General features: G+C 37.5%; 1 protein-coding gene across 1 annotated transcript; it reads left to right on the top strand.

Annotated features, from left to right (window-relative positions):
• The first annotated feature begins 6,174 nt into the window (after positions 1-6,174).
• Positions 6,175-24,052, top strand: LOC126251576 (ADP-ribosylation factor-like protein 1). Its single transcript, XM_049952101.1, has 5 exons — positions 6,175-6,341; positions 6,543-6,642; positions 6,736-6,852; positions 10,584-10,695; positions 23,253-24,052. The coding sequence occupies exons 1-5, from the start codon at positions 6,338-6,340 to the stop codon at positions 23,460-23,462; spliced, it is 543 nt and encodes a 180-aa protein (XP_049808058.1). The 5' UTR covers positions 6,175-6,337; the 3' UTR covers positions 23,463-24,052.
• Positions 24,053-25,127: the final 1,075 nt, after the last annotated feature.

Below are 25,127 nucleotides of genomic sequence, written 5' to 3'. Positions count from 1 at the left end.
TTTTTTCTTTTGTCGCTTATTTCGTGAGTTATTTGGCCAGGTCACGATCAGTGGACCACCCTGTATGCAGCTGCAGAACATTCCAGTACAATGATTCTTGACATTTGTGGATACTTCTAGAATGTACTCGAACCGAATTTAGAAATTAAAATTGTACAGTCGAAGTGAGTTTTGAACTCATGACGCTCCATGCAACAGTTTAGTACCATAACCAGTACATCACGGTGCTACTCAGCTTCTCCTGCGACAATATATCAAACAATATTTATAATGAAGTAAATATAACCTATTTGTTTTATCCATTGCATTTTTTCTCTCACATAACTGATAATGTTATAAACAACTGTACTTTTATCCTCCACTAGAGCTGACCTCTTTCATGTGAAATGTTATTTAATGACAGTTGCTTTATCAACTTATGTTCTTATTTATATAGAGTGTGGGTGTTAGCTCTATTCTGTTGATATACATGGCGTCTTTCAGTGGAAAAAATACACAAGTCATCATGGAACATTTACAATTTATCGCGAAAATAAAGCACAGTAATAAAATATAGATTAAGAAGACACAAAAGTATGGAAGCTCACATGAGTGAGCACGGCGAAAAAGGGTTAACTGCAAATATTAGCAGGCGACACAATCGTTAAAACTTTTTTCCTGAGATACCCTGCCGTGACGTGACTGCCCGTTGAAGGTCTGCGCCAATGCCACCATTAGAAACGTATTTTGGAATGTTTTGACATAACATGATGGCCAGTGTGGATTGGCCTTAACTTCATTGTGAAAATTGTTCTAAGCAAGCCCACTCTACATAAGAGTCCAGAGTGTCCAAATGCTTTTATAGGATCATTCAAGCTTCTACTGTCGTATTCATTTCTATCATAAGGGATTAATTATCTTGTCTCTTTTCTTCCTAGAATCGTCGAGTTTCGTCGAATCTAAAGGAGAATTTTGAATAACATTCCACAGTCCATCATGGATTATCTTTCATGGCAAACTGCCACGTCGAATATTTTCATGTCCAGTCAGCTGTCATAAGTACAGATGAACTGTGCCAATCACTTTTCGGTCTGTGTGTGCGAAATACCAGGCAGTCTTGCTAGCGTGAATGATCAATCGGGTGTGTGTACTGGGTGGAGGCAAGATCGGCACACATGTTCCTTAGTTAGAACCTGAACCCGGATTTCCGCCCATGGCTCCATTGCTTCTACATATATGTAACACAAAACATTGTTTTCACACCTGGGATATAGCATTTTGTGGTGAATTTTTAGTTAATTAAAGTGAAAGCTTTGTGAAGGAACGTTTCATTAAATGAAAAATCAGCGCATACACCACAATGTCTACACATATTCACGAACACACAACCACAGAGTAACATAAGTAACAAATCACTGTCGACATCAATTTCTATAGTCCAACAATATCTCGAACGACAAATTACTCAAGATGAGTTTGTTTCTTTTACAGACAGACATGTAATGTATGTCTGTGGTTTCTTTCTATCTGATGAAATACTGAAGGTTGCACTTTAAAGGAATTCGCTGGTTTTAGGCAAATCTTTCGCCGCAGAAATCTGCAGAATGGGTTCCTATAGGGACCCTCACATGTTCAATAATATAGTCAATCTGTCAATATATTGACTGCCTGAGGGCGTGTATTGATGTGTTGTCAATCCTAGAAATTTTGACGAGCAGTATTGATGGACATCAATGTATTCTCAATACTGTCAATACACATTGAACGTCTGAGGTCAAATATTGACTGTTTAACAATATTTTCAATTCAGATGTTGCCAGAGCTTCAAGAACCAGCCACGTGGCGTTAGTGTGCACTGTTTATTTTTTCAACTCGGCATGGTGTATATCATTGCTTATTTTTTCAACTAGCTGTGGTGTATATCATATTGTAGGGTCAATTTTTAAGGAGTCTTTTAACACAATAGATTTTTAATAGGCGTATGCAGGGGTAATTATTGTATATGCCACTTTTGGATGGTTGATGGAGGATTCTCTATAACATTACTTACATCATTAATTTGAAAATATAGTATAGATTGTTTTGTTACGTAGCAGTTTTGAATAACTCACCCACTTCAAAAAATATGCCTTATATCTGATGTGACTTGGAAATGCATGTCAGTTTCACCGAATTATCAGAAAGTGCAAAAAGTTTGATGTTAGTTTCCCAACCAAGTTATTGCTAGACAGATAGAATTGCTTCATATGTTTCCATAGAATTTCACTAATTGTGCTTGCTGATATTAGACAACTAAACATCGAGTATTAGAATCTGTCTGTCGCCAGATATCTCTAAGTTACTCCTTGTCGAATGTGATTGCCTCTTTCATTAACATATTTTGATTTTTTGTTTTATCTCATATCAACACTAATAACTTGTCATACAATACAGAACTCATCGGAAAATAATATATAAAATCTTTTGGGGTCCGTAAAACTGATTTCTGTCAGTAAATTAACATGCGACCAGTGGTTCCTTTTTTCAATCAATTTCGGATCCATTTCCTGTTTTTCGTTGTTTTGTGTTGCTTGCAAGCTATAGCTAGGATAAATGCAGAATACGCTTTCTTCTGGGCATTCGACATCTTAACTTTTGAAATCGCGATTCCAACTGACAGTTTTTGTCAATGTTATTGATGGTGTGAGATAACTTCAATATATTGATGGTTTGATAAACTAGTATTGTCAATATATTTTGAACGTCTGCGGGACCCTTAATAAAGAGAGAGATAGTACTAATTTGGTTCCTACAAAAAGTCATCTTGGATACACTTCAGAGACACAGTTTGGACTCTGGAGAAGGGTTGCCATTGCATAATATATAAAGTCACTAAAACTCCGCTAGACGTCGCTAAACTTTCTTAAATGCAAAGATATGTCGGCGGGCGGATTATTATATTTATTTTCAGCTCTTGGGTATTGACAGACAATAATGTACTACAACGCCTACAACATATTTTTAATGGTCCTTTTTGCTTTTATTCCAGCGATATTTTATAAACTTGGTATGAAACACTATAAATCACATTAATTTATTGATAAATGGTACTGAAAGTTTATTATTTTCAACAACAAAATTAGTCTGACATATCCACAGTTAGAAAAATCTGAAAAAAAATTAAATTTGTAAGTGAAGCTATTAAATGTTCCACTCAATCGAAATTATTTGTACCTCAAGCTTCCGATCTGAAAAGACAAAATGAAAAGTATGTTTTTAGCTATTAAAATTCTGTATTTGTAACTATGTACATGAGATTATTAATAAAATAAAATACATACACTGTGAAATTTTAAAAGTGTTACATTGAAAGCCCAAATAATGTAGCTACTCGTAACTCCAACTTTTATTATGAGACAATTCCTGAAACCGTGGAAAAAATCGGCTGATTCACATAAAAAGACCAATGCCACTCAAAAAATATATGGAATAGCTAATTTTTTTGCGATTTCATGGCTGGTCCCATAGCAGAAGTTGTTCACAACGATGAGCAACTTTATTTCGACTTTTGATGCAACATGTCACGATGTATGTATTATGCTGCACTTTCATGAAATAAAATATAATTATTAGCTGAATGCTTTTACCTAAATTTCAAAATCATGTAAGAAGTCTCCAGGATCAGCAATTGCGTTAACTGAAGAAGAAGTTGAAGCCTCTCCAGTTTCTCTTGGTCTTCCTTTGCCGACTTGGTTAATAACATCTGCGAGATCATAAGTCGAGCAACTCATGTTTTTAATCTTGAGTTGGTTTCTGAGGAGAAGAAGAGAATTTACAGTTTGTTCAGAAAGTCTGTTCTGAAGCTTATTTTTCACAATATGCATGGAGCTAAACACCCTTTCTACTTCGGCGTTTGAATGTGGTAAAGAGAGAACAGCAATAGCGAAATCACTTAAATCCTTGAAGGTGTTTATTCCAATCGCATTTTTATATTCGGCTACTTTCGCCCAGAAGCTAATAGTGTCCCCGTTTAGCAGATTCCAATCAACGAAGTGAATGGTTTGCCACTGCTGCAAGATTTTGTCAGTTTCTTCGTCAGGGTATCCCATTTCCTTTACAAGATTAGTTAATGACGTGGCTTTTGATTGTTTCAAAGTTTCTTCCTCACTCAAGAGTGTCATTTTTTCTTAAGTTTTGTAGTCGGCTGGAAGTCTTTTTTGGATTTCTTCTCCTAACTTTACATTAAAATCAGCAATACTAACATTATGATTTACTGGAAGCTTCTGCACATGTGACTCAAAAAGATATCCGAGGCAGGGGACGGGATTATGGTAATCTCTTATTTTGAGATCTATGTAGTCTTGGTCAGTTGTTGCTGCCGTCGGCAACAGAATTCTTTGGCAGACTGAACGTAGCAAAGCCATCAGATAACTTAACTGTTTTACGGGGTTTGCTTTTTCACTCTCAAAGATTTTAATTGTCTGTTGTACCTCACCAAGAATTGTTTTCAAAAAGTACATATAGAGTGGATTCTGTTCATCTGAGTACATATTATAAAGCATCTCCACTGTGTAACATCGATCTTTAGTAGTCTTAAATTGCAATTTTAATTCATCCCACTGGGATAAAATTCTTGCTATAGCCAGATCGATAGATAGCCATCGAGTGTCACACGCTTTCAGTATTTTTAACGGTGCATCACCGCAATTAATTAGCTGAAAAATATTTTTATACTCAGTTTGGTGCTTTGATGAGTGTGAGAACCAGGTGTAGGTTTCACGGACCAGAAACTCTACGTTTCATGGCAAAGTGATTTCTGATGCGTGCGTTACTGCCAACTGTAATGAGTGACACAAACAAGGTATCATAATGAGATGTGGAAGATTGTGTTGCTTTTTCAGAATTGTAAACACTCTGTGGGTGGAACCAACCATAACAGCTGCATTATCGGCTCCTATTGCAATTAAATTTTGTAGTTTGAGGCCCTCAGCTTTTAAACACTGTAAATGTGCCGATACCATTCCAACGCCATCATAACTCTCCAGGGACTGCAAAGCTAAAAACGCAGACACTACTTTTTTATTATTTAAACTGAAATATCTTACGACGATCCCGAGATATTTCCTGATGCTTACATCTGTTGATTCATCTAATAATAAACAATATTTTTGGTCACCTATGTCACTTAAAAGTTCCTTTTGAAATGAGGTGCTAGAATATAATTTATTAGCTCCGTACATTTGGTTCTATGTAATTTCATGTCATTTGTTGATTTCGAATCCTTCAAGCATTTTTTACACACGTCAGTCAAGTGATCAATGTTGGAAATTGAGCAATGTTCAGCAATGTACAACGCTAACATACACTCAGCTCTTGCACATGAATTACATGTTTTCACTGATACTGCAGAAAATGTCAGCTGCTTATTTTGAGGAATTAGTTCGCTACTCAGTCAGTAGCGAGCCGGTGTGTGTGTTGGACCTTCCATCAAGCTACGGACCCCCTTGAAGATGTCTCCCGCAGTCGGAGACGAAACGTTGGGAATCACCTCAGAATTCATCAACCGACCACGGCATAACAGCCCGGATAATTATAATGGACATAATTAGCAGGTTGTAAGAAAGTTCATGATAACAAGGAAGGTTTTTGAATCTCAATTGACTACATTATGCGAGTATAAACGAAGAGTTTATTAAAGTCTCTAGCGGATACTGGTGGTGTAAAAGTATTTTGCTGTACAATATGCATGCGTTGAGTTTTTCTCCGTAGATTAATCTTTTATTTTCGCTCCCCACAAGGGGAATTAGGGAAGTAAATGAATGTTGATATTTATTAGGAAGAGAAAATTAGCACAACACTTAGGATGTAGCGGTGGCTCATAGCCGAAAGTATCTGAGTTTTAAGACCAACTCATATGCACAGAAGATTTAAAAGGTAACTTAGTCTTGACTGACTAAAGAGTCGCTATAATTTTTTTCCGCTAAAGCCACAATTTTGCCCGCTAAAAGTTCATACAATCGTCTAGTTCTAGCAACCTTGTCGCTCGAACGGCAACACTGCTCTGGAGACACATTTCGTGTGTCCCCACAGAAATTACCATGGAAATTACCATGGAGGTAACTTATTCTTACCTCCATGGAAATTACATTGTGCCGAGACAGTGTAGCCAACTATACTTGTGTAATAAGTGGAAGTTCTTTGAGACAAGCTTGCTGTCACAGTTCACAGTTGGTTATAGTGTTGCAGACACGTCAAATCGCATGTGTTGGTTTTGATAAATATATTGACGCCTAGGAGGTGTGAGCCGCAGTTTTGTTGGTGAAGCCAGGAGTTAGCCCAAGAAACTACTAATTAAAGTGCGCAACAAGTTTTCTGCGCCATGGGTAAGTCTTTCTTCACTGTTTTAAGCGTGCGTTGTGGATTAAGATAGTTACATGTTATCTGTGTTGTACAGCCCGTAAAGTTAAAGAAGTATATGATCTACTACTAGCGCGGCGGTGTTATTGTGTGGACACACCTTTCTGAAGTAAATTTTTCAATTTGCCGGCATCTGAAATCGATAATTGTTTTCTCCTTTTGTTTAGGTGGATTGTTTAGTTACTTTCGAAACCTGTTAGGCAGTCGTGAAATGAGAATCCTCATATTAGGACTTGATGGTGCTGGCAAAACCACTATTCTGTACAGGTTAGCACATGCTTGAAATATTTCTGCACGCTTTCTATTTAGCAACTGATGATTACTATGTTCTGCATCTTGTATTTAGGATGTTCCTTTTAGATTACAGGTAGGCGAAGTTGTGACAACTATTCCTACCATTGGATTCAATGTAGAGCAGGTTACATACAAGAACTTGAAATTCCAAGTGTGGGATCTTGGTGGACAGACGAGTATAAGGTGAGAAGAATGTCAAGTTCTTCAAGAATTGGATTGAACTTTGAGCATATTGGTTTCTGATAGACTTAATGTTTGCCTCCGACTTATTAGTGTCCTGCTATTCGAAAAGCTATAAGAAGAGATTCATAGTGATCTAGACAGCAGAAACTGTTTAGGCCTATACACTCTGTTTTTTGGTCACTAGTTTTAAATTACTATGATCAATGCTTATGCAAGAGTGTTTGTTTATTAAAGCAGTTTATTTGCATGCCTTTGTTTTTGTTTTGAAGTTATTACTTCAGAGGATGTAAAATCAGTGTGGCTATCTTCATTTGGGTACAGTATAGATACTTTGTACATAAATAAAATTTTGTTGCACATTGTAACTAAGTAGCGCGTTTCAAAACTGATGCTCAGAGTTAAATGTACTTAATCACTGTTTTCATATATCTATAATACTGGTATCTTATGCATTACTTCAACAGCTGAACATTGCATTTTTCTGCTTGCTGTGTTACATCATGCAACATTTTTTTTTCTTTCCAGTTAAAAAAACACTTCACATGGTAATGGTTACATGCCAAAAATCGTGCAGTAGTTGCTTTGAAAGAATATGTGAACTACATTTATCAAAATTAGATTTGAGGAAGTCTTTGTTATGGAAAGTCCTTGTACAGTATTAGGATGCAAAAGCTTTTTTATATAAAGTAGGCCTATACAGATCATAGTGATCTTCTTGTGGGCTCCCGTATGAGAAATTACTTACGTATCACTGGAACTGTAAATGTGCCATGACAACTTTTGCAAATCGCACATATTCTCTCTGTTATGTTTACATAGCAGTGCTTTCTCGTTTCAGGGCCATATTTAAATTGTGTAGGCCTAAATATGTTTACAGTTCATCAGTTACTACCAAATGCCTTCAGTAGTATAAGAAAAAGATAGTGCTACTCACTATAAAGATGACATGTTGAGTTGCAGATAGGCACAAAAAAATACAGCTACACATTTAGCTTTCAGCCAGTGTGCACAAGATGTGCTTTCTTATGTGAATAAATATAGGGTGAATGTTAATAAAACCTACAGACTGCAGGGATGTATTCCTGACTGTAAATGAAGGAAAAAAGGTCTTCTGAGCATGCATCCAGAAATCAGTCAGTACCACAGTAGAGAGCACTGACAAATTAAAGTTCCTCTGACTACGTCCTGAGTGTTCCTTGTGTGCAGCAGAATGGTCCAATATTCATGGAAGCGTCAGATTCCACCCCTCTGCTTTGACCAATGACCTCACCAATATAGCGGAAACGACCGTTCACAACTAATCCCATACCGTTCCTATGACATAATCACTTAAACTTGGCAACAAACACGAAAATAGATCGAAAACCACCAAACAGGTATTCATCCAAATATATAATGAAACTAACGGGACAAGTGGGGGAAATTGGGGGTTTTTGAGTGGGGTAAACTAAATATAAACACACGCCACTACACCAAATGATAAAAAACACTAAAATAACAAGACCCCACAATCTTCCCAAATTCCACTACACACAAAATCCACCGGAATCAATCACTTCCCTTGACCTATATATGTCAACAGAAGCAACCGATACCACACTGGAAATCTCAATTTCACCACCACCATGCTTAATCCTACCACAAAAAAAAGCCCTAGAAAATCAAAATTGGAATCGAACACTTCACTTGACCTGCTATCCTTACAACATCTCCACGTATAGAAGTACCTGGTCCAAGACACCGAAACTTTAGTAAGCCCAATTTCTTCACGTCACACTGAACACTTCACAACTTCATCCAACAATCCGGATAGTTGAAAAAAATTTTATTAGAAACAACGCACTGTCCCCCATCATCGCCGACAACCGAATACTGTTGACCTTGTCAGTCATATCCATACCTACCAAAGACATAAACAAAGCAATTTACCAAAATTCACACACAATGAACAGAAAAAACTACAATAATGTCGACATAACAAAACCAAAATTGTTAACTCACTGAAAAATATTCTGCTAAAAGCACAGTCACTACCGATACCACACACGTGCAATGCTACCATGCAAGTGAATCCCATACACTACATAACACGCTACCAATAAACACACCACCAGAGAGAACCTCTGACCGCAACACCACCTCACCTACAAACACGCCACACAAGCAAGATAAACCATAAACATCACCTAACACACAAACACACTACCAGAGAGCACCACCAATCACATAAAAATGACACATACAAACACGCCACTCTCGCAAACTAAATTCCGCACCAACGTGACGTCACACACAACCACCACCTTACCTCACGGGTCAAAGCCAATGGATGGAATCGGACGCTTCCATTGACCTGGTGTGTGTGTGGCCAAGGAAATGGACGAGAGGCAGAACCCAGTCATCTAAATCTGGTGTACACACAGTCCGTCACGTCACTTCCCGGACATTCATCCATTACACAAAAGCCCAGAAAGGGCTTGAAATGTGTGATGTTGTTGGTGGCTGTTAGGATACTTCTTCTGGTATAGCCATGCTTCCTCTTGACCATTTCCATCTGCATGGGCGTACATAATCATCATCTCGGCTTGTTGCTGCAACATGAATACCAGACCATTCTGCTGCTTACAGTACGCTGCATCAATCACACAGTCTGCAGCACACAAGGGACACATGGTACATGCTAAAAGGAACTTTCATCCATCAGCACCATCCTCCATGGCAACGATACATTTCCAGATTCATGTTCATAGGTCGTCTTTTTTTTTCTCCTCTCTCTTACAGTCAGGAATTCGTCCCTGCAGTTTGTTGACTTTAATAATGTTCACTGTGTGTGGTGTGTAATTCTGATGAAGGCCTGTTTGGCCGAAAGCTTTATTTGACAGTCTTTTCGTTGTGCCTGTCTGTGACTCAGCCTCTCTGCTATATAGTGAGTAGCAACTATACTTTTTGAAATATTTACCTTATGTTGTTGATATTTCATTTGAGAGTTTCTGTTGATTAATAACTGCCTTCATAATGTGATGAACATCTGTAGTCTTAAATTTTGTTTTTGAAATGTCCTGTTAATATAAGTTTTTCTGAAAATATTTAAATTTTGTTGTCAGTTACAGCATTTGGCAGGGTAGTTTGACAAAGATTTGACATTTGCTGTATTTTTGGGTCACAGATTTTCTTCAGTTTTAATGAATTTGATGCACACGAATGTAGAGGAATGTTAGATACTAGTTGTAGGCTTTGACCAGTAACATCGGAAACATGCGACAAATGCCGTAAACAGTATGGTGACTATAACTTGATTGTGGCCCTTCCCCCCCCCCCCCTCCCCCCCCCAAATGGGCTAAACCACAGGTCAGTCTGTCACCCCAACCAGTTTTTTCTTAGTATCACATTGGCTTCAATGGCTAACAACAAAACTGTGAATATGTGCACTGTAAGGTGACATGACAGGAGCCATTAATATTATGTCACTGTCAAAAGCCAACGACTCATATCAAACATTCCTCTTGTTCTGGTGCTCTCTATGAAAAAATAGAAATAACTTTAAAAAAAAAAAAAAAAAAAGGCAGACAAGCATTTACTTACTGTTGAAGTGTGGGTATCCCACAGGCACATCTTAGAATAAAATCATATGTTCCTTCCATAGAGTAAAAATATTGCACTACAGTGTTTAAGCATTGATATTAAAAACCTATTTCCAGCCATTAATTGTAATTTAATTTTGACTATTTCAGGCCCTACTGGCGTTGCTACTATTCCAATACTGATGCAATTATTTATGTAGTTGATTCAGCAGATAGAGACAGAATAGGAATTTCTAAGGACGAGCTACTTTATATGTTAAGGGTAAGAGATTATTTTTACTAAAATGTTTGTAGTGTTGCACAAAAATTATCTGAATTTTATGTGAGGTTTAAATGGACTTCTGTTCAAAGGCTTATGCATATTAGGTGAATTTGTATAAATTTTTAGTGTTGAGCCATACTGCAAAAAGCTGAAAAAGTCAAGTAGTAGTATGTAACTTTTTTCAAAATAGACAACACAGATAATTAGTGTTACACGAAATCTTGCTAAGGTATGTTACTGGAAAGGAATTATTTCTGTTAAAGAAGGTAAGAACATTGTGAACAACAGTTCTTCTCTGGTGGCAATTATAGTGGTTATATTTTTAAAATGGGTGAGGTAATTGGTTAGAATAGTCAGAAAAATGTAAATCTATACTTGGCAAATTCCATAAATTTCATTGCTTCTCGCACTGCTCCTTCCAAAGTCAGAAACAGTCTCAGACTTGGACAAATCTTACAGTTAGGCACTAAAATGTGGCAGCATTAAATGTTTTTAGCATAGGCACCCACTTGGTGATGTGTGTGGGTTGAGAGGGAACTTTTCCCCTGTCCACTAGGAATGAGGACTACAGTATCTTTGTTACAGAACTCTTACACTTCTAGAAGTTAGCGGATAATCGTCAATTCTCTAGGATAAAATATTTTGTCTGTCTCCTGCAAAATATTTCTTGTGGCATGACATGTCTTGAAAATGACCAATTCATTTATATAAAGAATGCCAATTTTATGTCTAGTCTCCGTCTAGCCAGTCTCATTGCATCCATTGTTGGTTCACTGATGAACAAACTAGTGTACTGCTTGGCTAATATTTGTCTGCATGTGTGTGACTATGCACACCACATAAAGAATCTGGTCAAATTTATCAGTTGAATTAAGTCTTTGACTTGCTGATAGTGGTGATGTGGTCATTTTTTATGTAGAGGCATTGTTTGTAAAAGATTCTCATTGAAGTTCTTTGAAAGTGGCGGTGATACAAACATTGGTACATAGTGCAGAGCCAGAATGATATTACATACTGATAACCTGTCCCATAGCTGAGCCGTCTATTCAAGGTCTTCAGGAACAGTAGTTAAAACAATAACAAAATAAATTAAGACATCAAGTAAGGATCACAGTATGATCACTGACGAGAATCAGCCACTCTGTAGCTCAGTGTTGAGTAAGATAAACGTCCTGTCGAAACTCTGGCAATTAGACATGTTAAAGATCCAGCAGACTTTAGAAAACTTGGGATGTACAGATGCCTTGAGAGCGCAGCCAACCTTAAGTAATACATACAGTGCACTCTCTAGAACAACGCAGGAAGGAACATGAGAGATTTATCACTTACACTACACCGAAATCTCTGCCTTAGCTAAACATGCTGTAGTAAACGGTCACCAGATCAAATTTTGAGACATTATTTGTAGAGCTCTCATGCTCATCCCAATGGTTTCTGGAACAGTGTAATAAAAAAAAAACACACAGATAACTCGCAATAGCAGCAGTTTACAGCTCAGTGTGGTGTGGGATCTAGTTGTTGAGAGGTCTGGTGACTCAATCGTGTTGTTGCATAGCCCCTTATATGGTGTACCAGCAGTGCATCAGCAGCTGTTCTGCATGCTGATGGCTAAAGAGTACTTGGCCGAAAACTTTTGGCATTTTAGTCACATGATACAGCTGAAAGCCTGAGTATATTTTGTTGGATGTTATTGCCATGATGCTTTGCCTTCTTACATTCTTAGTCAAAATTTATTGACAAATAATCAGAATGGATTCAGAAAATGCCATTCCTGTGAAGCACAACAGCTCTTTATTGTCGTGATGTAATGAGTGCTATCAGCAGATGTGCCAAATTGATTCCATATTTTCAGATTTCCAGAAAATTTTTGATACTCTTCCTCACAAGCATCTTCTACGCAAATTTCTTTTATGGAGTATTGCCTCGGTTGCGTGATTGGATTTGTGCTTCTCCAGCGGGAAGGACACAGTTCATAGTAATAGATGGAAAGTTATTGAGTAAAACACAAGTAATATCTGACATTCCCCAAGGAAGTGTTATAGGCCTTTTGCTGTTCCTGATATACATAAATGACATAGGAGACAATCTGAGTGTTTCTTTGATTTTTTTTTGTAGATGATGCATACATTTACCATCTCATAAAGTCATCAAAACAAATTTCAAAATGATTGACAAGCTATTTTTATGGTGCAAAAAGTGGCAGTTAACTCTAAATAATGAAAAGTGCGAAGTCATCCAGTTCATCATACTTAATGTTTATAATCACAAATAATTTAAATTTGAATAATCTCGTAATGTTACGGGTAGAGGAAGCCAAAGACTGCGATTTATTAGTTGAACACTTAGAAGGTGCAACAGGTCTACTAGACTGCTAACATAACACTTGTCTGCCCTCTTCTGGATTATTGCTGTGCAGTGGGAGATCCACATCAGAAGGGACTGATAGACGACATCGAAAAAGTTCAAATAAGAGCAGCTCGTTTTGTATTGTCAGGAAATAAGGGTGTGTGTGTGTGTGTGTGTGTGTGTGTGTGTGTGTGTGTGTGTGTGTGTGTGTGTGTGTGTGTGTGTGTGTGTGTGTCATGGACAATATACATGAATTGGGGTGGCAGTCATTAAAACAAAGGCATTTTTCGTTGCATCAGGATTTTCTTACGAAATTTCAATTGCCAACTTTCTCCTCCGACTGTGAAAATATTCTGTTGGTACCCACCTACATAGGGGGAAATGATCATGATGATAGAATGAAAGAAATCTGAGCTTGCACAGAAAGATTTAAGTGCTCGTCTTTCTCGCACACTTTTAGAGAGTGAAACAGTAGAGAATACTTGAAGATGGTTTGTTGAGCCCTCCACCAGCCATTCAACTGTGAATTGCAGAGAAATTGTGTTGATGTAGATGCTCTCAAATATCTATGGACTTACTCGTAGTTTTTACTGCAGCAGCATTTAAGTGTCGCTGTAGTGACTCCGAGGCTGTCCTGTAGTACTGCTTCTTTTGCTTCCTGGTACTGATGCAGACTGTGACTAACTGACATGGTCTTGTGTGCTAGCTGCTGATGTGCTGTTTTCAGGGACTTCTGGCCAAGTTACTCTAGCACTATTGCTTTTGCCTAATGCTACTGAAGGTCTTCCTAATTTCTGGAGGCTTCCATCCTCAGTTGAAATGATTGTCAAACGTGAGTCTTGTTAAGATTTCAGTGTTTGCCTCAGCGTTGTGACTGCTGCTATAGCTATTGCATGCCAAGCATGTTAGTCTGTCAGTGACCATGGCTGTGAACTATTCACTTTTGGCTCTGTGTGGGAACACTGTTACTTTTGCTCCACTCTCACTGACCCAACATTACTCGCATCATGCCTTCCCAGCTCTGCACCAACTTGTTAGTTTTCATAGGTCCGTGAAACTTTTTACATTAATAGCATTTGACAGTCATGACATCTTAAGTTAATAAAACTTGAGTCATGACTTATTCCACACGAAAACATTGTATCAATTGCATTGACAGAAAAGAGTACTATGTCAAACCCTCATAATGCCATTGGTTGTTAGATATGTTGGTTATGATTGAACATGTGGCTACTTCGTTCTTTTTTAAATAAAATAATACAAGGAGTTGGGTTAGGTAGTTCAGATGGTTATTTGCAGAAGGATGTCGTATACTAAGTACACGCAGAAATTATATGTTGTGTGTACTCTAATCAAACTATTAGGTGGAGTACCTTATTTTGATCCGTTGAGGGCCAGTATCATATCGAATATAAGTGATTTTTGGAGTTTTTGGTGTAATTCTCTTGTTTTTAGGTAAATTATATCAACTCAGTTTTTTATGTAATTCTTTAGCATGCACACACTGAGCAACAACTGTTGATTTTGTGTATTGTAACCATATTAATCACAGGTGGACACTTATCTGTCATAATTTCATCATTTGTTCTCAATGTGTCATCACTTTGCTAGAATTGGAGCATAGAGTAGTTATTTTACAAGCGATAAAAGTATTATTATTAAGCTGAGCAAAGAATACTCAATAAAGAAAAATAGGAAAAAGTTTTTTTTTGGAAATCAGATTTTGCAGAAATCAACTTGCTTTAAAATGTGAAAAATGCATTTCATTTAGCTTTGTTCTGTCAGATATCTTTAGTGTAACATTTTAATAAGAAATTATAAACGTAGAAATTGTAGGTCCATTTTCATGCTTATTGATGAAACCATGGATTAAGCTCACTGAAAGGTTTAGTTTCATCTACTTTTTATACTGTCAAGTTGGCGACAGTAGAAATTAGTAAATTAACTAATTTTCATTCAGTTATCTCATATAGAATAAATTATATTATGCAGTAAATTCTAACTTCGGACATTACACAAGAGAACATATTTAGAACTGTGTGTAATAGATATACTTAGTTGTATTGGCTGCAACCTTTGAAGTGTATCTTGATAAATGGATGTTTCGATTTTTCAGTCAGAATCCAAGAAAGATAATTAACCATCTCAGGAAAAAAAATTATCACTCATACTAATTTGGTTACAAAACTCATTTGGGTCTGAATAATGTTCACAGATAAGTTACTAAGAGCAAAAATGATCTAAACTATGCTTTAGTGAATCTAAAATTGTTCAGAAAGAAATGAAGTATAAAATTCTTTTCCAAAAGTACTCATAGAAATGGGTTCATCAGTATGATTTTGTAATATAAAATTCAGCTTGCATATGTTCATGCTCACAAAACTCGAAAAGTTGTCACTCAGATGCTTTGAAATTTTGACACAGTGTGAATGTGCATGTGAATACGCACATTTTTATATACCTATTTTTTAAGTACAGGATGTGTCATCAGATTTTAAAAAATAATAACTATTATGTTATTAGAGATACATGTATAAACAACGTACTGTTAGAAAGAGCAAGCTCTAGAGTTGTACATGGTTCCTGCTAGGTAGCAGCAGTGTGCGCCCACTCCAGTTCTAGTAAAAATGGTGTCGGATCAACAAAGCATTTTGTTTGCAAAAACAGGCATAATATCTGCAGGGATACCGCAATCACTTTTTATAATTGTTACATATAATCCGTCTTGATTGCAAAAATGTTTATTCACATGACTGGTTTTGGTTCCTCTAGAACCATCTTCAGATCTGAAATGACAATGATACTAATTTACTATTTCACAAATGAAAACAACGATTGAAAACAGAGGGCGATTTCTATATCCATGGCGCTGATGCAGATGTGTTTTGCTCCATGGTCTGTTTCCATGATTCCCGCTATTTCGGTGTTGTGCCGTCGAGCGATCATACAAATCCGCTAATTTTATTGTGTATTTTAATTTTGACAAGCACAGATTTTAACCTTGACAACTATAGATCTTAACTAAGTATTTTTAGAGTTAAAAGCAAATTAGAAAAATCTACTTAATACAGTATGTGCATATGTAAAGTAACAAATGTACCAGACGCCACCTGTCGGTAAGGGTTTTATAATTAATATAAATGACGTGTACTGTGCCAACCAATTTAATGTGACGCAGCATGTGAACGTTGTTGAGTGTGGGCGGTTACTCCTGTAAGCAGAAATTGCAGGTACATTCTGATACATCTGATGTTCATCAGGTTGGACGAAATAGGCTTGCATTTGTGAAGTAGTAAATTAGTATCATTGTCATTTCAGATCTTGAAGATGGTTCTAGAGGAACCAAAACCAGTCATGTGAATAAACATTTTTTCAATCAAGACAGATTATAAGTAAAAAGCATTTGGTGTTCTATGTTTTGCACAGTGCGGGTCAGTAATAACTGTTTACCGTGACTTTCATACTATGTATGAGAACTACTGACAGCCTTGGGAGAGCCAGGCCTAACAAAACTCTAGCAAGATGTATGAGACAGGCAAAATACCCTCAGACTTCAAGAAGAATATAATAATTCCAATCCCAAAGACAGCAGGTGTTGACAGATGTGAAAATTACCGAACTATCAGTTTAATAAGTCACAGCTGCAAAATACTAATGCGAATTCCTTACAGACGAATGGAAAAACTGGTAGAAGCTGACCTCGGGGAAGATCAGTTTGGATTCCATAGAAATGTTGGAACACGTGAGGCAATACTGACCCTACGACTTACCTTAGAAGCTAGATTAAGAAAAGGCAAACATACGTGTCTAGCATTTGTAGACTTAGAGAAAGTTTTTGACAATGTTGACTGGAATACTCTCTTTCAAATTCTGAAGGTGGCAGGGGTAAAATACAGGGAGCGAAAGGCTATTTACAATTTGTACAGAAACCAGATGGCAGTTATAACAGTCGAGGGAGATGAAAGGGAAGCAGTGGTTGGGAAGGGAGTGAGACAGGGTTGTAGCCTCTCCCCGATGTTATTCAATCTGTATATTGAGCAAGCAGTGAAGGAAACAAAAGAAAAATTCAGAGTAGGTATTAAAATCCAGGGAGAAGAAATAAAAACTTTGAGGTTCGCCGATGACATTGTAATTCTGTCAGAGGCAGCAAAGGACTTGGAAGAGCAGTTGAATGGAATGGACAGTGTCTTGAAAGGAGGATATAAGATGAAATCAACAAAAGCAAAACGAGGATAATGGAATGTAGTCGAATTAAATCGGGTGATGCTGAGGGAATTAGATTAGGAAATGAGACACTTAAAGTAGTAAAGGAGTTTTGCTATTTGGGGAGCAAAATAACTGATGATGGTCGAAGTAGAGAGGATATAAAATGTAGACTGGCAATGGCAAGGAAAGTGTTTCTGAAGAAGAGAAATTTGTTAACCTCAAGTATAGATTTAAATGTCAGGAAGTCGTTTCTGAAAGTATTTGTATGGAGTGTAGCCATGTACGGAAGTGAAACATAGACGATAAATAGTTTGGACAAGAAGAGAATAGAAGCTTTTGAAATGTGGTGCTACAGAAGAATGCTGAAGATTAGATGGGTAGATCACATAAGTAATGAGGAAGTATTGAATAGAATTGGGGAGGAGTTTGTGGCACAACTTGCTAGAAGAAGGGATCGGTTGGTAGGACATGTTCTGAGGCATCAAGGGATCACCAATTTTGTACTGGAGGGCAGCGTGGAGGGTAAAAATTGTAGAGGGAGACCAAGAGATGAATAGACTAAGCAGATTCAGAAGGATGTAGGTTGCAGTAGGTACTGGGAGATGAAGAAGCTTGCACAGGATAGATTAGCATGGAGAGCTGCATCAAACCAGTCTCAGGACTGAAGACCACTACAACAACAACAACAACATCATCATGGTGTGGATCCTCCTACAGCACAGAGCATTAGACTTTGGCATGAACAATTCTGAGAAAGTTGGTTTGTGTAAAGGCAAATTGCCAGGCTGTCCCCAAGTGTCTGACATAGACTTCAAACACATCTGCCATAGGTTCACAAGGAATCTGCAGAAATCTGTTCGCCGTGCAGCTCAGTAGGGCAACATGCCCCCAGTGTCCATCTGTCGTGTGTTGCATCAACGTTTACACATGAAACCATACAAAATTCACCTACTGCAAACTCTTCGTGAAGGTGACAAACAACAACGTGTGGAGTTCTGTAATTTCTTTCTTGGCAGGATGGAGGATGACAGTTTTCTTTCACGTTTAGTGACGAGGCAACATTCCATTTAAATGGAAAGGTGAACTGTCTTAATGTGTGAATATGGTGTACAGAACAACCACATTAAGTTGTACAACATGAGAGGGACTCTGCAAAATTTAATGTGTTTTGTGCAGCTTCACAGGAAAAGGTGTATGGTCCATTTTTCTTTGCTGAGAACACTGTTACAGGAAGCACATATCTCGATATGCTTGAAACTTTCTTTTCTCACAGTTAGACTGATTTGAATGACTTCATTAATCAACAGGATGAGGTACCGTCACACTGACATTTGGAAGTGTGGGAATTTTTAAATCAAAGGATTACTGAATGATGGATCGCTCACAGTGGACCAAATGATTCAGCCCACACATTATTGGCCTCCAAGGTCACTGGACCTGACTGTGTGTGATTATTTCTTGTGGGGGGATTATAAAGACTATTTATGTGCCTCCATTACCAGCAACAATGAATCAACAGACACATTGCAGAACAGCAGATGTGGAAGTTGTAACTCAAGACATGCTTGCTGCAGTGTGGGAACAATTTGAATACTGCATTGACACATACTGTGCATCTAATATTGAACACCTATGAAAAGATCCTACCCCCATGAACCATTGACCTTGCTGTTGGTGGGGAGCCTTGCGTGCCTCAGCAATGCAGATGGCTGTACCGTAGGTGCAACCATAACGGAGGGGTATCTGTTGAGAGGCCAGACAAACGTGTGGTCCCTAAAGAGGGCAGCAGCCTTTTCAGTAGTTGCAGGGGCAACAGTCTGGATGATTGACTGACCTGGCCTTGTAACACTAACCAAAACGGCCTTGCTGTGCTGGTACTGTGAACGGCTGAAAGCTAGGGGAAACTACAGCCTTAATTTTTCCCGAGGGCATGCAGCTTTACTGTATGGTTAAATGATGATGGCGTCCTCTTGGGTAAAATATTCCGGAGGTAAAGTAGTCCCCCATTTGGATCTCCGGGCGGGGACTACTCAAGAGGATGTCATTATCAGGAGAAAGATAAGTGGCGTTCTACGGATTGGAGCGTGGAATGTCAAATCCCTTAATTGGGCAGGTAGGTTAGAAAATTTAAAAAGGGAAATGGATAGGTTGAAGTTAGATATAGTGGGAATTAATGAAGTTTGGTGGCAGGAGGAACAAGATTTTTGGTCGGGTGAATACAGGGTTATAAATACAAAATCAAATAGGGGTAATGCGGGAGTAGGTTTAATAATGAATAGGAAAATAGGAATACGGGTAAGCTACTACCAACAGCATAGTGTACGCATTATTGTGGCCAAGATAGACAGGAACCCCTACTACAGTAGTACAAGTTTATATGCCAACTAGCTCTGCAGATGATGAAGAAATTGATGAAATGTATGATGAGATAAAAGAAATTATTCAGGTAGTGAAGGGAGACGAAAATTTAATAGTCATGGGTGACTGGAATTTGAGAGTAGGAAAAGGGTGAGAAGGAAACATAGTAGGTGAATATGGATTGGGACTAAGAAATGAAAGAAGAAGCCGCCTGATAGAATTTTGCACAGAGCTTAACTTAAAGTAGTAAAGGAGTTTTGCTATTTGGGGAGCAAAATAACTGATGATGGTCGAAGTAGAGAGGATATAAAATGTAGACTGGCAATGGCAAGGAAAGCGTTTCATAAGAAGAGAAATTTGTTAACATCGAGTATAGATTTAAGTGTCAGGAAGTTGTTTCTGAAAGCATTTGTATGGAGTGTAGCCATGTATGGAAGTGAAACATGGACGATAAAAAGTTTGGACAAGAAGAGAATAGAAGCTTTTGAAATGTGGTGCTACAGAAGAATGCTGAAGATTAGATGGGTAGATCACATAACTAATGAGGAGGTATTGAATAGGACTGGGGAGAAGAGGAGTTTGTGGCACAACTTGACAAGAAGAAGGGATCGGTTGGTAGGACATGTTCTGAGGCGTCAAGGCATCACAAATTTAGCATGGAGGGTAAAAATTGTAGAGGGAGACCAAGAGATGAGTACACTAAGCAGATTCAGAAGGATGTAGGTTGCAGTAAGTACTGGGAGATGAAGAAGCTTGCACAGGATAGAGTAGCATGGAGAGCTGCATCAAACCAGTCTCTGGACTGAAGACAACAACAACAACAACAACAACAACAATAACAATGAGAAGATATGAAAAAATAACTTCTTGAGTTTCCCATTCACCAAAAAACAAATTCATTGTATATCTTCGTCTGTTTCGGAAATATAGACATGCCAAATCAGATGATTATTTTTGATACACCCTGTGTATAGAAATAAATGTGTAATATACGGTATATAGGGAAATGTTGTTACCAAAAATCTCGAAACAGTCTTGACAGTTTCATAAAATTTTACATGATATTCTAATGGAACATTCAGATGGACAGTAGGCTGTATATTTTTAATATATATAACACTTAAATATATGTGTAATATATAAATGAGAAACTCTTTTCCAAACATCTCAATAAGTACTTAATTAATTTACTTCAAATTTTTAAATGTGCGCGCATGCGCTCGCGCTTACACACACACACACACACACACACACACACACACACACACACACTCTCTCTCTCTCTCTCTCTCTCTCTCTCTCTCTCTCACTTACACTCACACTCTGGAAAGTTGTTGGCAAACATCTCAAAGTTGTTGACCTATTTATTTCAAAGGCTCGAAAGTTGCACAGGTCACAGCAGTATTCAAGAAAGTGAATAGGAGTAATCCAATAAATTACAATCCCAAATCATTAACATTAATATGCAGCAGGATTTTGTAACTTATATTGTATTTGAACATTATGAATTACCTTGAAGAGAACAATCTGTTGACATATAATCCACATGGATTTAGACAATATTGTTCTGCGAAACACAACTAGCCCTTTACCTACACAAAGTATTTAGTGCTGTTGAGAAGGGATTTGCAATTGATTCCATATTTCTAGGTTTCCAGAAGGCTTTCGACACTGCACCACACAAATGGCTTCGTGCTTATGGAATATCGTCTAAGTTATGTGACTGGATTCATGATTTCCTGTCAGAGGGGTCACAGTTGCTAGTAATTGACAGAAAATCGAGTAAAACAGAAGTGATTTCTGGCATTCCCCAAGGTAGCATTATAGGCCCTTTGCTGTTCCTTATCTATATAAACGATTTAGGAGACAATCTGAGCAGTCATCTTAGATTGTTTGCAGATGATGCTGTCATTTATTGACTAGTAAAGTCATCAGAAGATCAAAACAAATTTCATAGCAATTCAGAAAAGACATCTGTATGGTGCGAAAATTGGCTGTTGACCCTAAATAACAAAAAGTGTGACGTCATGCACATGAGTGCTAAAAGGAATCCGTTAAACTCGGTTACACGATAAATCGGTCAAATCTAAAGGCCGTAAATTCAACTAAATACCTGAGAATTGCAATTACAAACAACTTAAATTGGAAGGAACACACAGAAAATGTTGTGGGAAGGCTAACCACAGATTGTGTTTTATTGGCAGGACACTTTGAAAATGTAACAGATCTGCTAAGGAGACTGCCTACAGTACACTTGTCTGTCCTTTTAGAATACTGCTGTGCAGTGTGGGATCCTTACCAGATAGGATTGACTGAGTACATTGAAAAAGTTCAAAGAAGGGCAGTGCGTTTTGTATTATCACGAACTAGGGGGAAAGTGTCACTGAAATGATATAGGATTTGAGGTGGACACCATTAAAACAAAGGCATTTTTCATTGCGACGGAATCTTCTCACGAAATTCCGATCACCAACTTTCTCGTCCGAATACGAAAATATTTTGTTGACACAGACGTACATAGGGAGAAACGATCACCATGATAAAATAAGGGAAATTGGAGCTCGTACAGAAAGATATAAGTGTTTGCTCTTTCTGCGCACTGTAATAGATTGGAATAACAGAGAATTGTGAGGGAGGCTCGATGAACCCCCCTGTCAGGCACTTTAATGTGATTTGAATAGTATCCGTGTAGATGTATTTTTTCAACAACAGTGTCCAGGTTTTCTGCTAAAACCAGCTTCAAGAAAGAAAATGTTCTGCTTTAGGAATGTGCAGTTTTGTTTCCTTTATCACAGGCAGTTTAAACCAAGATCATGGGGCATTTGAACTGTTAGTCAAATTGTTTCTCCCATATATATTCTTTATCATTATATATATATTTTTCAACATAATTTGTATCTACAACAATGAGCTGTTTTTTCTTCCTCACAGATGGTTTTCACAGAAAACAAGGAAGTTGTAATTCTGCTTTATCAGCCTATGATTTTGAATGCCTCAACATAATCTGAATTGGCAATAACAACAAACAAGGCTGAAGTTGAGAAGGCATGGGAGGAAATGGACACAGAGTGGAAAAGAGGAGATGGACAGAGAGGAGGGAGGAGGAGGGGGTGGACAAAGAGAGGGTGAGGAGATGGAAAGAGACAGGGGGAGAAGATTAGGACATATTTAATTCCCATGCATATTAGAAATGTGTGCTTTCTCTTCCGTCTTTTTTATTTAACCATACTGATCCACAACACATGGCCAGGAATAGCTAGTTGTTACATAAACTCATTATGAAATGTGTGTGTAACTGTTACTTGAAATAACATGTTCCCATTCTTAAAACTAGTTGTAAATATTTGCTTAACAACATAACAGCTATGTTGTCAGTTATGTCTCGCTTGGTAATTTTTCAAATTAACGAATTTTTCCTGTAGGAATGATGTTGGGTGTGTGATACTGTGCTTTTAATGCTAGTTTTTGGATTAACAGGCTGTCATAAGACACTTCATTATATTAATATTTTCCTAATATACATTATCTTAATCTTTACTTATGATTAGTAGATTCCAGTGTGACACTTCTCAAACTTTTACTTTTTAAATTTTTCATTTATTAAGTATCTTAATACCCATAAATGATATTGTTGCATTATTATGCAGGAAGATGAACTACAGGGAGCAATTTTAGTAGTTCTTGCTAATAAGCAGGATATTGAAGGAGCACTGAGTGTAGCAGAAGTCCATCAGGCACTTGGGCTCGATGCTCTGAAGAACAGAACTTTCCAGATATTTAAAACCTCAGCAACAAAAGGTGAAGGGCTTGATGCGGCGATGGACTGGTTGTCAAATGCCCTTCAAAATCGCAAATAAAGGTTCCTTTTGGACAATTTCCTCTTGCCTCATGGGTCTACGTGCACATCAGATGTAAAGTGTGTCTATGATAGAGTAGCAAAGACTGTGATGAAGTGAACTTGTGAAACAACAGTGAAATTAAGTGTAAGAATGTGAACAATGTCTGTGATGATAGCAGCTCATGAAATTGGGTGAGTGAAGAGTTCCACTTCGTTTTATTTTTAATATCCATCACAAAGTCACTTATTATTAATTATATATTTTATTTCCATTTTTCATGTCATTGTGTGCTGGTATGAGTGCAACAACAGTGAGTCAAGCCTATGTATTATTTTTACTGTACAAAATGTTATGAAACACTTAACAGAATATACTATTGTACCTCTTTCTGTGGTATCTGACTGAAATGGATGGGCTTAAAAGCATGTAAAACAATCAGTTGGATTGTACTGTGGCATCATTAGTTCTTAACTTTGAGAACAACTTACCACAAATCTTCAATGTGATTGGCAAGATTGTATTTTTAATTATAGCATTATTGCTGTGCAAAACGGCAAACCTGTAAAGAAATGAATTTCTGTATTGAAATAAATATTCATGATGTGAAATCATGTCCACTTAACTCTGGTGCAGACTATAACCTTTGTAAATAGTAAGAACCTTGTCATCTGTTGTTTCGAAAGTTGAGATCTATTCAAGTCATTACCTCAAATGTCCAGAAAATATGTTTCATATGTAGATTACATATTTCATAGACAATGTGCGAAAAAAATAAATTTATTCATTTTGTTGGACAAGAGTTGCATTTCTTAGTGCTTGTTTAAGATTACATTATACAAAGGTAAGAGAACTGGCAGACAGCATATGAATGTAGACTTTTCATGTTATTATTACCTCACAAAAAATTATGTGGACCTCAAGATGTGTCTGTAGTAATGATTAAAATAATATAATGCAACATGAGGAAACACCTTTACTGACCTTACAGCAGAGGTATCGAAGTGAGTAGGCTTATAAACAAGAAATCGAAAATTGCTGCTCAGCTAGTGAATTTATTTTCATGGACTAACCACAAGGACCCAGACCCACAAATAAATTGTCTCATTACTAAGGCGCATACATGTCATGAGGCACTTTTGCCTATGATTGCTACCTTTTACATGTACGAGATGTGATTGGAAAGTTTTAAGAGTGGCTTGTAATTGTACAATGGTGGTACTTACAAGCTATTGTGATTCATCTCCTTCAAAATAGTCCCCTTCTGATTGAACACACAGACTCTAACAGTGTTTCCACTTTTGGAAACATTCCTGAAAATTGTTTTCCTGAAGTGTGTTAATGACGCTTTCCGTAATTGCCTGGTTGCCTTAGAGTCAAATCACTTCCCTTTCAGTGAAAATTTCAGTTTAGGAAACAGGTAGAAGTCTGCAGGGGCCAAATCAGGGGAATATGGTGGTTGTGGAAGAACAGGAATTTTGAATTTGGTCAAAAATTCAATGATAGAGGCACGATGAACCGGAGCATTGTCATGGTGTAGCACCCAACTCCTGTATTTCCACAATGCAGGTCTTTTCTTCCACACCTTTTCGTGCAAACGCTAAAGGGCACATTTGTAGTATTCCTGGTTAATTGTCTGTCCTCCAGGGGTAAATTCGTGATGCACAATACCGGTAGAATCGAAAA

Source organism: Schistocerca nitens, chromosome 4, assembly GCF_023898315.1.
Source record: "Schistocerca nitens isolate TAMUIC-IGC-003100 chromosome 4, iqSchNite1.1, whole genome shotgun sequence".
Classification (NCBI taxonomy): domain Eukaryota; kingdom Metazoa; phylum Arthropoda; class Insecta; order Orthoptera; family Acrididae; genus Schistocerca; species Schistocerca nitens.
Note: the sequence above shows the minus strand (reverse complement) of the source record. Positions and strands in the feature narration are given on the sequence as shown.

Coding starts and splice junctions, on each gene's coding strand:
- LOC126251576 (XM_049952101.1), top strand. Junction 6,853..10,583: donor GGTGGACAGACGAGTATAAG/GTGAGAAGAATG, acceptor TGACTATTTCAG/GCCCTACTGGCGTTGCTACT. Junction 10,696..23,252: donor AGCTACTTTATATGTTAAGG/GTAAGAGATTAT, acceptor ATTATTATGCAG/GAAGATGAACTACAGGGAGC.